At 41.1% G+C, this 15891-nt stretch overlaps 1 protein-coding gene across 2 annotated transcripts in view; it reads right to left on the bottom strand.

The window, feature by feature from the left end:
- The window catches only part of QSOX2 (quiescin sulfhydryl oxidase 2), a 55019-nt gene that overhangs the window by 20780 nt on the left and 18348 nt on the right, over positions 1-15891 (bottom strand). For both annotated transcript variants that reach the window (XM_075578854.1, XM_075578853.1), the window contains exons 3-8: positions 8498-8546; positions 8101-8209; positions 7329-7419; positions 6492-6637; positions 3568-3711; positions 2288-2417 (exon numbers count right to left, since the gene is read on the bottom strand). In XM_075578854.1, coding sequence (XP_075434969.1) covers positions 2288-2417; positions 3568-3711; positions 6492-6637; positions 7329-7419; positions 8101-8209; positions 8498-8546 — 669 coding nt within the window. The remainder of the gene's footprint in view (positions 1-2287; positions 2418-3567; positions 3712-6491; positions 6638-7328; positions 7420-8100; positions 8210-8497; positions 8547-15891) is intronic.

Genomic DNA, 15891 nt, shown 5'->3' on the forward strand with positions numbered 1-15891 from the left:
TTTTTAAAGGAGCAATATCCTACATCTGATTACAAAACAAAACAAAACCACTTCTGTAGTATTAGATAATACTTCATACCTTTTTTGTTTCCCAACTAAATGCCATTTTTAATATACTGAACATCCTTTGATTTCTATAGCAGGTTTAACCCACCTCCCCAGCAGTGCCAGATTGTTGTAACACTTTGCTGTTTGTGATAATTTGTTGGCAATAATCCCAGCAGTTTGAGCTGCAAACTGTAACAATAGATGTTACCTTAATAATATAAGGATACATTGTAACTGCTGAGTAACACTGACTAAAAGATTGGTTGAAACTGAAAGGCAGCCATTTAGTGAACCCTGGGAAGCAGGATCTTTGCTGATCGATCACAGGAGAACAAATCGATCGTCAGCATAGGTAATTAGTTTTCAATAAAGGTCAAAGGAGATCGATAGATATATCTTTTTTTAAGTGCCGCTTGGATTGCCTCTTTAAAAGCAGTGAAAACAATAGCCTGGGAAATCCCCAGTAAATGTATAACACCTTTGCAATTGTGCTAAAAAATAATTTAAAAAAATTAAATAAAGGGCTTATTAAAAGGAAACATTTATTTTAAGATCAAGTAGGGGGACCACTCAACATCGCTGTCACAGGCATGTTCAGTATAATCCCTCTTTGGCAAAAGCAGCCTGCACAGAATCTGTTGAAAAATGGATCCTTTTAAAGGCTCTTTGGCCCAAACAAAAAACCTGTTTCTATATTCTTTATTGTTGTCACCTAACAATTCGATTTTTCATACCACCCACTAAGTGAGGCTGATCAACTAAACGAGGACATTGCGACTTATCTGCTAAGAGCAGTTAAAATAAATTGCATTCGCTGGCCTGGATCCATCAGAAGAGCAGAGGGTGTTTTTTTTTAGGGATAATATGACAGACAGATTAGCACTACACTTTCTTCAAGGAAATGAGGCCAGCTAGAGATTTCTGACCTCTGTCTTCCATGGTGTGCAAGAACCTGTCAAACGGATTTTAACTCATCACCCCACCCTAGAACGCGAGTGCCTAACGCCTTTCTGGCCGTCCTGTTCCCTGGCACACTGCCAGGCCTGGGAACATCCTTTAGTCTCAAGGAGGGAAAAAAAAAAAGTTATTTCCCCCCATCTTAAACAGTTAATGGGGCCTGTAACCAGTTTGCACTATCAATGGCAGGAGTGGCCAATTACAGACCTCAAGGCCACCAACAGGTCATGTTTTAAGGATATCCTTTCTTCAGCACAGGTGGCTCAATCAGTGGCCCAGTCGAAGACTGAGCCACCTGTGCTGAAGCAGGGACAGCCTTAAAACTTGACCTGCTCGCGCAGGTCACTCCTGATCTAGGGCATACACAGGTACAGTGGTGGAAAAGCATGTATATTTATACAGTATTTAGCATTCCAGCACATTAATACAGTTTACTATAGAATTATCTGCCCAAATGGGAGGGAGTGAGGGGGGGGGGGGAGTGTGGGAAGGGGGGAGGGAGAGTTGGTGGGGGGTGTTAGCACGAATTTCCAATTGATCATTGACATTTTGTTTTACTTTGATTGACTGATGACACATTAAACCTGTAAAGTCAGTCCGTATATTTACTATAGAATCAAGACAATCCGACCAGCAAAATTCTGGTTCATCTGAGATTGAGCCTGGTGCGATATGCAACACTGATCTAGTTTTGCACCCCAAGGCCTCGTTTATAGTTGCAGCGTCAGTGTGCGCGATCGCATGTCACTCGCGCGAAATCTGCACTGCAGTTATCAGGAGACATGGAGTCACGTGAGCCGTTCGCCCTTATTGGCTGAATCGCTCACGTGAAGCTGCCGTCGCGTGGCAAGAACAATTTTAAAAGTCTGTTCCAAATTTGCGCGCCCTTGGACACGTCGGTCACGTGCACTATGTGCGCGCTCAATGGACAAGATTAATTTGGGGAGGGGGTTACGCGCCGCCACTAATTGCGGCCTTATAGTCCCCTTGCGACATCGCGCACGCCACGAACAAAAGGCCATACCTCTACTAGGCATGGCATAGAGCGCGCGATTTTTCAGAGTACAGTTGAATTTTTGTTGTGCGATGGCCGCGTCACGTGAGTGGTTTAGCCAATGATGGCGAACCGCTCACGTGATGTCATGGCCACGCATCTGTGTCGCCTCCAGCTAAAGAGAGCATGTTTCGTGCGCGCGACATCAGACGCTTGGCCGCGCACACCTCTAGCAAGGGAATCTTAGGCTAAGATGAACGTATTTACTGAATACAGACAAACATGCACCTTGTAAAGGACCATAATAAAATCCTTGAACGTCTTTAACTTCTGTCCCTCCAACATCTTGTGGGTTGCAAGTTCTACTCTGAGCAGGTAGTGCAAGCCCGACTCAAGGTCAGCCATGTACAGCTTGGACCTAACAAAAAAACAAAAAAGTGGAATATTATGCAAAAGCAAAACCGGACTCAAACAGGCTTCATATTTAGGGACTGCGATGGCCCCCAAAACAAAAAAAAGGTTCTTGCCATGCTGCAAAGATCTTTAACAATGATGGAAAACTTGTAACGTCACAAGTTACACTAGACAGTTAGGCCAACGATTCCAGTTTGACTACAATTTACCATTAAACCACCACCAAGTATTTGCACGTTTTTACTGCTGCCATGGGAATTATATTTAATATTTAAAGCAGAAAAACGTGAAATCGTGTCTTTTTAAAATAAATTAGTTCTGTAGTATTAGATAGTGAGTTTGTTTATTCTTTTTAATTCAACTCCTAATGCCCTTCATTTTTATGAGTTTTAATACACTGAGCATCCCTTTGATGTCTATAGCAGGTTTTAACCCCACCGCTCAAGCAGAACAACAACACTTTCCTGTTTGTGATAATTCGTTGCCAATGTTCCCAGCAGTTTGAGCAGTAAACGAACAATCAACGCTACCTTGGTAATATCAAGATACATTTATAGCTGCGAGTTGCACTGCTGAAGAATTGACCGAAACTGATAAGCAGCCAGTTTGTTAGGTACAAAAGCAGGATTTTGACAGATTTAGAACAGGAGCCCGAAAGGATACCAGCTTCGGTAAGAATGTAGAAACCGGTATTGCAGTTTTAAAATACATATATTGCATCACAAAAATTCTGACATGAGTTTAAATTCCTGTTGGATTGAGAAAACCTGTAGGTCAGTAATATTAATTCTACCCAATGGAAAGTTACAAATCTAATTGACAAAGGGTTTCTTTCGGTATCCTGTGGTCATATAGATCCTGCGGAGGAAGCATACCGATGTAACCAATGTCATTACTCTTGCGGGTACGTGGCAGCAGGACATACACAACATGCCAGTGGCAGGGTGGCCGTTCTTTTGAATTCGCCACGTGCATCTGCCCTGCCCCCATTTCACCCACGCCAGTGGGAGTAATAACGTTGGCTACATCTGTATGCATAATGTGCCATCTTCCACCACCACAAGGATTATCAAACCCCCTTTCAACACCTGAAGGGCTCGCTGTATATTACTGTTGAATGGGACTCAACACTGAAATTTAAAGGACTGACTTACTGGTCAAACTCCTTCCAAACGCTGACCTCTCGGCTCTCCTCTTTAACCAACCTTGTTGGCATTTGTGGCTTGGATGTTAGTTTCTTTCTCACACTGGGCAGGGACTTCAAGTGAGAAGAAAACAAAGACCGGAGAGGCTTCAAACTGTGGGGAAAACCCATGAGAAAATATAAACAGACCAGTTCCCTTACATTGTTTGTGATGCAATAGAATAGAGCAGTGTTCAAGGGCTATTAATAAGCCAGGTGTCCAGGGGCAGATTGGAGACAGATATTGGCCGGCGAGATATCTGTCTTACTGGCCACTTTCCCACAACACCGCGCCGCCATGTCATTGTCATGGACACAGTTTAATGGCCAAGTCAGCACCGGCCCATGAATCCACTGTGCATTTGCCCAGTTTCTCGGCGGTCCAATCCGCCCCTGACCAAAGCTATGGATAACTAATCAAGCTGCCATAGTAAAGACTGGAACTGGATTAATTGGTAAACAATGTTTTCATTTTAGAGATTCTTTTATGATCGAGAAAAAAAAAAAACAGATACTTTTTAGTCAAAGCTCACCTGTGGATCAAAGTATCAAGTTTGCACACAGTGACCAAGGCTTGCGTGTTTCAAGTTGATACCATCTCTGTACCCAACCTTACTGGTCCATTAGTCGCATAAGAAACAGAAACTGTATCCAACTTACCGTTATTTTCTTTTCCTGGAACTATATAGCAATGGGAAGCTTAGGGGTTAAGTTCATCCTTAGATTAAGTAGGACAGGAAACTGAATCCTGCAGGTAGTACCATAAAAGGCCCCTCACCTACTGTACCTTACAGATAGTCTTGGGTATCTCCCATAGCTGAAAAATACAACTGATATCTATTAAACATAGGGTGAGTAACGTCGTGCCCGCTGCCACATGGTTCCAGGAAAAGAAAATGTCAAGTTGGATACATTTTCTCTTTTCCTGTTTCCCACGGCAGTGGGCACTGTAGGGACATACACAAGCAATACAAGAAGGGAGGGCAATAAATAACACCAGTATCAGTTCCAAGTAATTTATTTTGTTATAACAGACTGAAGTACTTTGTGACCAAAGCTTGCGTCAGCAGAAGCCTGAATGTCCAGCGTATAGTATTTAATGTGTTAAATGATGACCATACGGCTGCCTTGCAGATCTGTGCAGGTGATGCCTGTGCCATGATGTGGCCATGGTCCTTTTTGAAAGAGCCTTTAGGCTTAAGTGTATTTTCTCCTTTTTCTTCAAATGCTTTCCTTGTGTGAAACGATCCATCGAGATATTGTTGCCTTGGACGCTGCTTGCCCAGTTCTGGATCCTTCTGGGAGGACAAACAGCCTATCCTGACTGATCATTTTATCAGGCTGAGCCCATTCTGCTTGTACCATATCATGCTCCCCCAAATAATGTATCTGCTCCCTGGCTTACTTTCTAATACTCTAATTCCAATGTTTCCCTCATTGCTTTATTAGAGGTTCCACCAGTTCTAGATTTAATTCTGATTCTTCTGTCTGAATCTCTTGCTCTGAGAAATCACAGTATTCTGCTTCTAAGAAATGCTGATATTGTACCTCAGATTCGTCTGACAAGGACTCACTCACTTCTTCCAAACTGGTTTAAGATCTTGATCGAGTCGCGTGTTGTGCTACTGACTCACTCGGAGTTACTGTATCTTTCATCCATGACAGAAAACGATTCACCTGTTCATTTGGATCCCCTGCGACTGCTTTATGAAAACCTCAACAGTTTCTAATGCAGGTTTATCACACACGGCACACAATTTAGTTTCTCTTTAGACGTCTCATCTAAACTAAGGACTCTCACTGTTTAAGGAAGCGACCCTTTTCTTGCAGCAGCCTCCATGCAGATTTCTGCAAGCCTTCCAGCTTCTCTCCCCTGATGTCTTCCTTTCTGCACAGCGTTCCATGCGGCAGAGGGCTTTAATTTTTCTGAGGCCGTCGCCTCTGTGACGTCATTGTCAGTTTGTTCAGAGCGCTGAAGGCATTTATGCACAGCTGTGCTTGTGCCTGCGTGTGGGGGAGTGCACGCAAGACAGGCGCGCGCAATTCAAACACGTGGGATGCCATACAAAAAAAAAAGGGCATGGTCCCGCATCAGCTCTGTTACCGATGCGTACTGAGACGCATCTGAAGTCTGCCAGGTCACTACCTGCAGGTAGGAGGGGCCTTTTATGGTACTACCTGCAGGTAGGAGGGGCCTTTTATGGTACTACCTGCAGGTAGGAGGGGCCTTTTATGGTACTACCTGCAGGAGGGGCCTTTTATGGTACTACCTTCAGGTAGGAGGGGCCTTTTATGGTACTACCTGCAGGTAGGAGGGGCCTTTTATGGTACTACCGGCAGAATTGTATTTCCTGTCCTACTCAAGCGAAGGATGGACTTAACCCTATGTTGCCCACTGCCACTGGGAACCGGAAATCAAGCAAATGTTTTTGCATTTTCCGCTTTTCACATTTTCTCGTCGAATACGAAACTGGAAAAAATCCCAACAAAATCAGACATCCAAACTGAATAATGCCCCGGTAACTCTCCAGCAGTCTGAGACTCCCAGACTCCAATTTCCATCTGCACATGTGATAACCAGCAGGGCTACATACACTTAACCCTAACGCCTCTGTATTAAACAGTTCCACGTTAGCATTTTAAAGGAAACATCGCAAAAACATTACGTTTATTTATTGTGTGACTAATGGACCAGCAAGGTTGATCTAGACCAGTATGTTGGAGAGCGCTTAATCAATAGCTTAACTGGTAATCCTGCTCAAGTGTTACCGTACTAGTAATACAAAACTGCTGTCTATGAAGCTACCGTGTATAAAAGTTAGGAAGAGTTAACTAAACTATTTAGAAAAAAAAAAAAAAGCTTCATGTATCTCTTACAGCCACTTAGGTACTTACTTGTTAATTATTCCATGCGAACCGTTTGGATAGATCAGGTAACATGAAGGAACTGAAACTATACCAAGTTTTTCTAGAAAGGCATTGTCTGAATTCAGCGCTCTTCTTACTACGATGTTTTCATATTGAACCAAGTCTAACATCACCTACAAGACGAGAAGACATCATGTAAGAGATACACAACACGCAGGGAAGAGGATAGTCTCCTAATGGAGTAAATACATTATATTCCAACTGTGATTCAGTTAAACGATGATGGCACCCATATTGGTTCCCAAAAGCGTGAGCTACTTTGTTGGTTGCGAAACCTTTTAAGGAAACATCAACTGTACAAGGTTTTCTTGTGGAGAAGCTTTGGAGACTGCAGTTCTCAGAGATGGAGACCTGAACCTTTTACAATTGATAAGTAGGTCCATTATAAAAAAGATATCACACCCTCCAATGTATCTTCACTGTGTTGAGGAGCATATGGAATAAAGAGATCAATAAACATCTTTTTACATAGTGTCTTTAAATCTAAAGAGATCAACAATTATACTTCAAAGCCATTAATGCAGCCACAAAGTTGGTGGACTCCTTGAAGTATATTTCTCATGACACACTCGCTCCTACATTGAGTAGATCTGGACTATCACATCAGTATTACCATATTACTGATGAGAAGACATACATCTGGGTGTAGGTATAACATCATTCTTGCGGTTACTATACAACGAGATTGGCAGTTTATTACGAGAAAAATTGTAAAGTGTTCTGCTAATCTTATTTCACAGTACATGACAACGTGTAACAGCTGTGGGGGAAAAAAAAACCCCACAACCCTGCGGATATTAATACCTCGCGTCCAACATACGATTCTGCGCTTTCAAAGACGACGGCAGTATAGTGGGGTTCCTTTCTGGTAAGAAGAGCAGCAACCTCACTTGAACTGGAAGAAAATTTAAAAGTCAGAAACTACAAAGCAAAATTAATTGTCATTAAAGCAAATACCACAAAGCATATGCCAAGCACGGTTAAATAACTCCGTGAAGCCTCAGAAGAACAGTGGAGCAGGGATTTAAAATTAAATTGAGAGGCAAATCATGGTAGTGTAAGCCTATCAATGCACTAAACCAGGGATCGCCAACTCCAGTCCTCAAGGGTCACCAACAGGTTAAGTAAGGATATCCCTGCTTCAACAGGTGGCTCTTCAGTAGCTCAGTTGAAGACTTGGCCACCTGCGCTGAAGCAAGGATATCACCAATACCTGGGCCTGATGGTGGACTGACGTTGGCCACCCCTGCACTAACCCTAAAAATGTGACCCCAACACGCAGCTCTAAAAGCAGAGACGGGAACTGAAGACCATTATCACCTTAGTGTGAGAAAGTCCCTTTCAGGTCTTATTCTAGATGTACACAAAGTAAGACATTACTTGCATGAGCGCATTGCACCAGCATTTTGCGAGCATGACGAGGTATAGAATAGATTAACCATTTTATAGTCAATATCCATTCTTGAAGTGCTACACAATTTTATCAGAGGGTAACAAAACATTATTTTTCCTGCCAAACTGTAAAATCCCATCTAACAACCCCAGTAATAACAGGGGTGAGTAATAACAGTCTCACCCTATAGGCTCCAGTGAAGGGCACGCAGGAGGCTTGTTTTGTGGAGGGGAACGCTGAAGAAAATCTATAATCATCTGTCGGACGGTTTGTATCTCGCGGTCTGTGCCAGCTGAAACAGCAGAATAACAAGTGTATTCCCATTACATTTCACATGTTCAAATCATTGCACATAGGCTGGGTGTTTAAGGGTAAGACGGAACCGCCACAGAAAAGGGAAATTCAGCTTCTTTGGATTGGACGGCATTGTTGGAAAGAGATCGAGATTTTTGGTGCCTTGAAGTCTCATAAAACCTTCGTTTGCCGACACACAACGGTTTACTTTTCATAAATACAATATGCCCGTATCAATAATCAAATGTATAGCTAAAACAAGCGTTATTCATCTTTATTTTATTACCTTTGTAGTTTTCTCCTTGTGTAAATTCCTTTGTTAAAGCATTGAAGAACTAAAAGGAAACACAAAGGAGCATTCATTGTAAAAACAAACAATAAATGGACAGGCTTTGTTTTTTCTAACTACTGTATTTATATTACAGGGTTGGCAAAAAAAAATAACCCCACAAGTTTACACGAGCAGATCTGTGCGGCACGTAGAAAATATATATTCAGACTTTAGTTTGGGACGTACGGTATTTGTGGAGTTGCTAGCAAAGATGTTTCTCACAGAGATCAGTGGTCTAAAGAAGGGGTGCGCAAACTGGGGGGGCGCAGCAGATGCAGAGACCCCGCGCTCTTCCCTAAAGCATTTAAATGAAATGCCGGGGGACCGCGTGAGGCCTCCAACTCAACTAGCTTGTTGCTTGTTCAACCCTATACCCTTATAGTGCAGCCAGTTGATTCTATTCCTGAAATCACCAATTCTTGGAGGCAGGATTTAGTTTTTCTGCAGTTCCATAATGGCAAGTTTTAGGACAGTTAATGATAGACTTTCAAGGAGAAAGAAACATCTAAAAGATACAAAACTAGCAAGCAACAATACTACTTTAATCTTGGATGAGGAAATTTGTGACTTATCCTCTGAGTTTTTTAAACTAGAAAAAATGCTCAAACTGGAGGCACGCCACTGGTGGGATGTCTATTTTTTGAAAAAATATTTGAATGAAGGTAAAATCCCACGTGGTTTAAGACTCTCTAAGAAATCCGCATTTGATGATTTGGAATTTACCAAATCATGGAATGAGATTCTTGATGTCTCCTCATTTGCCCTCATTAGAATCTTAATCACATATAGAGAGAAAATTTTGGAAAATTTGGCAGTTGAAATTGATAAACTACAGGGTGAACTAAAACTCTTTAGTGACACTGAGGAATTTTGTGACTTAGTTTCAGATACAGATTGTAAATTAGAGAAATTTGAAGCAGAATTAATATCATCTAAGGAAGGGAAATTTGAAAGAGACCTCACAGATTATGCAACAAATAAACAAAGAAACTGGGCAAAAAAACGGGAGGGGAATGAGAATATGAAATCTGGTAGGTATAGGCCATATACAGTAAGGGAACAGAATCGTAATATTAATGTTAGTGGCAAACAGCCTCTTGATTCACCAAGATATATCCCTACCGACAAACATAGAAAACCCATAGCTATGTCTGAGAATATAAGTAGGTTTGAGGATAACAAGTCTCATAAAGTTTTAGGAACCATAAGGCATCCACAATCAAGGGGAGCCTTCCATTTATCAACACCAAAAGGTCTGGGATCAGACTCCACAAGACCGACCTCTGATACTTTTAGAATTACTGAAGTCTCGCACATTGAGCCTAATCTGGGAGCCAAACCCAAAATCAGGTTGGGAATTGTGGATAGCTCTAGAAATTCAACAGCGGTATCTTTTTTAGAGAGAGACCAAAAGGGAAGAAAACAGTTGCCCCTAGATGCAAAATATCTGAAAGAGAAGGAGTTGAAAGATCTGAAGGAGAAAGAAAGAGCACTTCAGGAGAAACGGAAGCAGTTACTGATCCAAACCCAGAAAGACCTAAGAAAACTCGAAAGAGAGGTAGCAGAGGGGGAAAGGAAATTCAAAGAAAAAGACAGTGCAAACTAGATAGGTTAAGCAAACAGGGAAGTATTTTCAACCTATCCAAGGTTATTTTAACTTCTGACCAAAGTAAAGTACTTGAGAGGGGTTTGACCTTTGCACCCACCAGTGGACCAGTATTGTTCGATTTGTTCATTGATTTACATAGATTCACAAGAAAACTAACGCTTAAACGCCATTTTCTGAAAAATGGAACAACTCCAGTTCCTATCTATGATAGCATGGCACAAACGAGAGAAGAGGAATACGTAAAATCTATGGTTGCACTATTTGAAGAAAACGAGGGGCCAGAGGAAGCAGCTTCACTTTTTAATTCAATGACTAAACCTTATGAAATTTCTCACACACATTTTAAACCGAAATCTAATTTTTATCCCTCTTATTCAAAAGGACATAATGTAGAAGTTTTTTATGATCTGGTTTTTAAGGATTTAGAGTATTTATGCGAACATCCACCGAAAACAAAGTTTAACTTATCACCAAAAGAATTAAAAGCGGTCGAGGATCTGAAAGGAAATAGTGGAATAGTTATCCGTCAAGCCGACAAAGGGGGTGGAATTGTCATCCAAGACAAAGAAGAGTATGTTGCGGAAGCCCTAAGGATACTAGGAGATAGGGAATCCTATTCACTTCTAGTGGGGGACCCCCTCACTAAATTTCAGATCAACCTTCTAAAACACTTGAAGGAAGGTTTGGCGAATAATGTTCTTAATACAGCAGAATTCAAGTTTTTAAACATCGAGCAACCCAGCACTCCTGTACTATATCATTTGCCGAAAATTCATAAGAGCCTCATCAATCCACCAGGCCGGCCGATTATTTCAGGCATAAACTCGCTAACATCAGCTTTGTCGGAATTTGTGGATTCTTTTCTACAGAAACATGTGAGAGAACTTAAATCCCATACAAGAGATACACAACACATTTTACAACTTTTAAAAAATGTTCTATGGGCTGATGATCTTTTATGGGTTACATGCGATGTCACAGCATTGTATACAAGCATTTTACACGAAAAAGGTCTAGAGGCTGTGGACTATTTTTTAAAACAGGACCCTTTTATGCATGCTGACCAAAGAGCTTTTATCTTAAAAAGTATTGAATTCATTTTAAAGAATAACTATTTTTTATTTGAAGGCAAATTTTATATTCAAAACATTGGAACTGCAATGGGGACAAAATTTGCCCCCAGTTTTGCTAATTTGTTCATGGGGAAATGGGAGGATGACAATATATGGAAAAATAATCCCTTCCATAAAAATATATTTTTTTATAAACGCTTCATAGACGACCTGTTAATTATTTGGAAGGGCACTGAAGTGGAGCTTTTACAATTTTATAAGTATATTAATGATAACAGTGTCAATCTACAGTTCACCCATGAGCATAACCCTTCCAGAATCAATTTTTTGGATTTAACCTTATTTAATGAAGGGGACAAAATCTTAACAAAAACCTTTTTTAAGACGGTGGACTCCAATAGCTATTTAGATCAAAAAAGTAATCATTCAAAGACCTGGCTAAATAACATCCCCTACGGGCAGCTATTGAGAGTGCGCAGAAATTGTACAAGGAATTCAGATTTTGAAGAACAATCCACTGTTCTTGTTAACAAATTTCTAGCGAAAGGTTACCAAAAAGACAAATTAGAAGCACTAGTATCCAAGGTAAAGGAATATAATCAAAATGCATTGATTACAGGAAAATCCAAAAAAAGTGAGGATGTAAATATTGATCCACGTAATGTAGGCAGCTGTTCATTTATTACAAGATTTAATAGGGCATCAAATGAAATAAAAAAGATTTTAACTAAGCATTGGGGGATTTTACAAAATGATCCAATTTTAGGTAAAGTCCTGAAAAACAAACCAGAGATCGTGTTCAGGCGGGCAAGGAACCTGAAAAACGTCCTAGCTCCAACAATTTTAAGGAAATTAGAACCAGACATGAGGGAAACCCCAATACCAAATACAAATATGTGGTTACCAGCACCCCCCCAAGGATGTTACAAATGTGGAAGAAATAACTGCTTGACCTGCAAACACATAACTAATAAAAGTATCGAATTTAAATCAAAGACCACAGGAGAAGTTTTTAAAATTAAGCATTTTATCAACTGCAATACAGATTTTATTATTTACTTGCTTACCTGCCCCTGTGGTCTCCACTATATAGGAAGAACCAAGCGAAGTCTTAAAGAAAGGTTCACTGAACATAGACGAAACATCCTAAAAGGCTTCACAGGTCATGGAGTTTCACGCCATTTTTTAATTAAACACAATATGTGTACAGAAGGTTTAACAGTCACGGGTATAGAACACATTGGAAAAACAAATATGAGAGGGGATAGACTTTTAAAATTGAGAAAACAAGAGACGTATTGGATTTTTAAACTACAGACACTAAGCCCCAAAGGTCTAAATGAGGACTTAGATCTCCTTGCCTTTCAATGAAGGTGTGGGGTTTTTATATATCTTATAATATAGTTTTAAACACAGATTTTTAAAACTATATTTATATTTTTAACATATGTTTTTATTAATCCAATACGTCCCCCTCCATCTAGGTTCTCCAAATGTTATTTTAGTGTAATGTGGGTTAGTTTTTTTTTTTTTTTTTTTTTTTCTACCCAGGTGATCCATACTCTTCTTGTATGGGATGCAATTCAATCATGCATTTAAGGCTATTCTGTTGAACATCACAGGACTCACCGATTGGGTATCCAATTAAGTAAGGGAGTTCATCATTTAAGTGTACTCTTGGAGTGTTGTATAGTATTTTTAGCACATTTTTATTATATGCCATTTATTGATTTATATACTTGTGGCAAATTTGAGGAATATCCCAAGATGTAATGTTGAAATGTTAAATTGAGTTAATGAATTCAGGATTTACATTTACTCTTTATGTGTTGTTTAGTGTTTGCATATTTGTTATGTAGTATAAACAGTGGGACTTTGTAATGTTTAATAATAATGTATCAATTCATTCAAATGTTATGTTGTTGTATTGTAATTTTTCTTTATACACCTTGTTTTTTTGTGACATGAACCATTACATGGGGGTTGTGCTGAAATGCACTGTTGTACTGAGGGTGTGAGATTGTCATTGGAAGCCAATTAGGCTAATTGATGACCGCTGTCTAGATGGGTATTTATAGTCCACTCTAAACACCCCCATGGTATCCCTGATGAAAGCACGTCACGTGCTGAAACGCGTAGGAGGAGGAGTCTAGAGGGGTTGCAGCTCTTGTGCATCCCTGTCTCATTGCCCCAGTCCTGGTGGTCTAACGTGGAGTCCCTTGGAGAGTGTACTGCGGAGGCTGTGGAACTTTGAAGCTGTGTGAGGTGTGTGAAATTCGGCTCTCAGCCCCTGTGTGCTGCGGCAGCTCCAGGCACAGCCGGGAAGGGTTGGTGCGTCACGTCCGGCCGTGACGTCATACCCGGAAACCCGGCGCCCTGTGAGTAGTTCCATCCCTGTTGTGCAAGCCCAGGAGAGCTGTACAGCGGAGTTTCTGCAGCGAGGCTGTGAAGGACGAAACAAAAGGAGCCACCAGCGCAAAGAGTTTGAAGTCTGGGTGAGCTTTTTCCATATTTGATGCCTACGGCACCTTCCCATTTCTACACACTTCATTACCTGCACAGTTGGTAGCGCTTTCCATCCCAGCTACCACTCTGGATTTATACCTCTCAAAGGTCACTCTTGCCCGAGTCTGTCACATCAGACAGGGGCATTAACTTGCACTTACATCACCTGGACAATCTCCAACTGGCAGAGACTTGTGTTACTCATTTTATATATTATATTTTTGTGTATTCAATCATGCTAATTTATGCTATTGTTGTATATGTGGTTTATACATAAAATTGGCTGCTGAGCCTGATCCCAACTAATATAGCGCTTCCCTGGTTGTTTTCTTTATTGTCCTCCAACTCAACTTACAGAGATTCAGCCGGTTTCGGGATACATCTCCACGGCAATGCGGCATCAAATAACGCCGTGGGGTGATGTGACATGACGCCGCGTCGACATGGAGTCAAATGACGCAGTGGGTCACGTGACATCATTTGACGCCGCACTCAGGTAAGGGGTGCACCGGGGGGAGCCGCAACAAAAGTTTGGGCAATCTAGAATATCTGTACCAGGGGTGGCCAACTGCAGTCCCCAAGGGCCACCAACAGGGCAGGTTTTCAGGATATCCCTGCTTCATCACAGATGGCTCAATCACTGGCTCATTCGAAGACCACCACCTGTGCTGAAGCTGGGATATCCTGAAAACCTGCCCTGTTGGTGGCCTTTGGGGACTGGAGTTGGATACCCACGGTCTATAGTGTCTTTGGGCCGCAGGTTGAAATGCCTGCACAGTATGCAATCTGACTGTATATACACACACATCTGTAACGCAATCTCTAACCAACATCCTTATTGGTGTACAAGAAGATTTTTAATCAAACTCCCTGACCAAACTAACAGTCCTTGATGAAACTGTATACATCAAGGTCCACATTTACTTCTAGTGCTACACCACCCATTCAATTAGAAACGTATAAGGGGTCCTCCAGAGCTCAAAGGGGTCTTAAAGGATAGCACCACTTAATAAATATGGCCCTATATATTGGTTTGTCTCAGTGTCTGGTAATCAGCGTGTAGATTTATTTTTCTGTATGTGTACAATATAAAGTTGGGCTACACCCCTACACACTTGTGAAATCCAAATCACTACAACGGCATATTAGGACAGTAGAGCATTTCTACAGAACTCAATAGCAAGCGGATGTTTCCAGCACAACAAGCACTTTGCGTGCACAGTAAAAGTAAACTTGCCTGCCTGCGGTGCAAACTACATTTTAGAGACGTAACTAGGGACTCTGGTTTGAGAGGTTTATTTTATGCTCCGGGTTTTGAGATTTGCATACTCCCCTCGTGCTCATCAGTTGCAGGCTTTGCCAGCAGGGGAAATCGTTAACAGGATTGAAACCGGATCACTAGAACCTTTGGCCTGCCTTTAGAGGATAATATATAAAATGGGCCAAAAACAAAGCCTTGATGGTTACCGTGCTTTTACTCAGTAAAACTATAATAGGCCACACACACACACACACACACACACACACACACACAATAGTGGGAGTACTGTATTCTAAAAGATAATGGGGAAGGGCAGGGATGCAGACTTGACAGTCATGTGAACGTGATATTTTTATTTGCTCTACGGCGGAGGGATTGCGTCACTTATTCACCATAACTTATTTTGTCACAATACATATTTTTTCCAGTGTTTAAGAAAAACTGTTTTTTTTTTTTGTGTTTGTTTTTTTAATCGCAAGCTTCTGGGGTTATCCCGGTAACCCTTAGACTGCAAAAAGGCTCAGGGGCAAGCTTCCTTTTCACCTCCCAGACGTGAAATCCTTTTATCTTTACAGAATGGAAACATCAGATGTTAAAAAATAAATAAACCGCTTTGGAAAAGGCAAGTAAAAAAACTATTAAATGCAAAAACAAAATGGTGATCAACACAGACTGCTGCTGCAACAATGAAGTACATAGTAAAGGACGTAAAAGCTTAAGACGTTCATGACATACGCAGTGAACACGTTTAAACTGTTAACAGGGTTGGAATTAAATACATTGGGGGGGTATTCAAACTGCAATAGTGCTTATCAGGGGGCACTAGCCTACAGAAACGGCTGGTGAAATAATTGTTTTAGAACATGCTGCAGCTTACCGAACGTAAAACCAAGGCCGTTTT

The sequence above is a fragment of the Ascaphus truei genome, chromosome 21 (assembly GCF_040206685.1).
Source record: "Ascaphus truei isolate aAscTru1 chromosome 21, aAscTru1.hap1, whole genome shotgun sequence".
NCBI classification, from domain to species: Eukaryota; Metazoa; Chordata; class Amphibia; order Anura; family Ascaphidae; genus Ascaphus; species Ascaphus truei.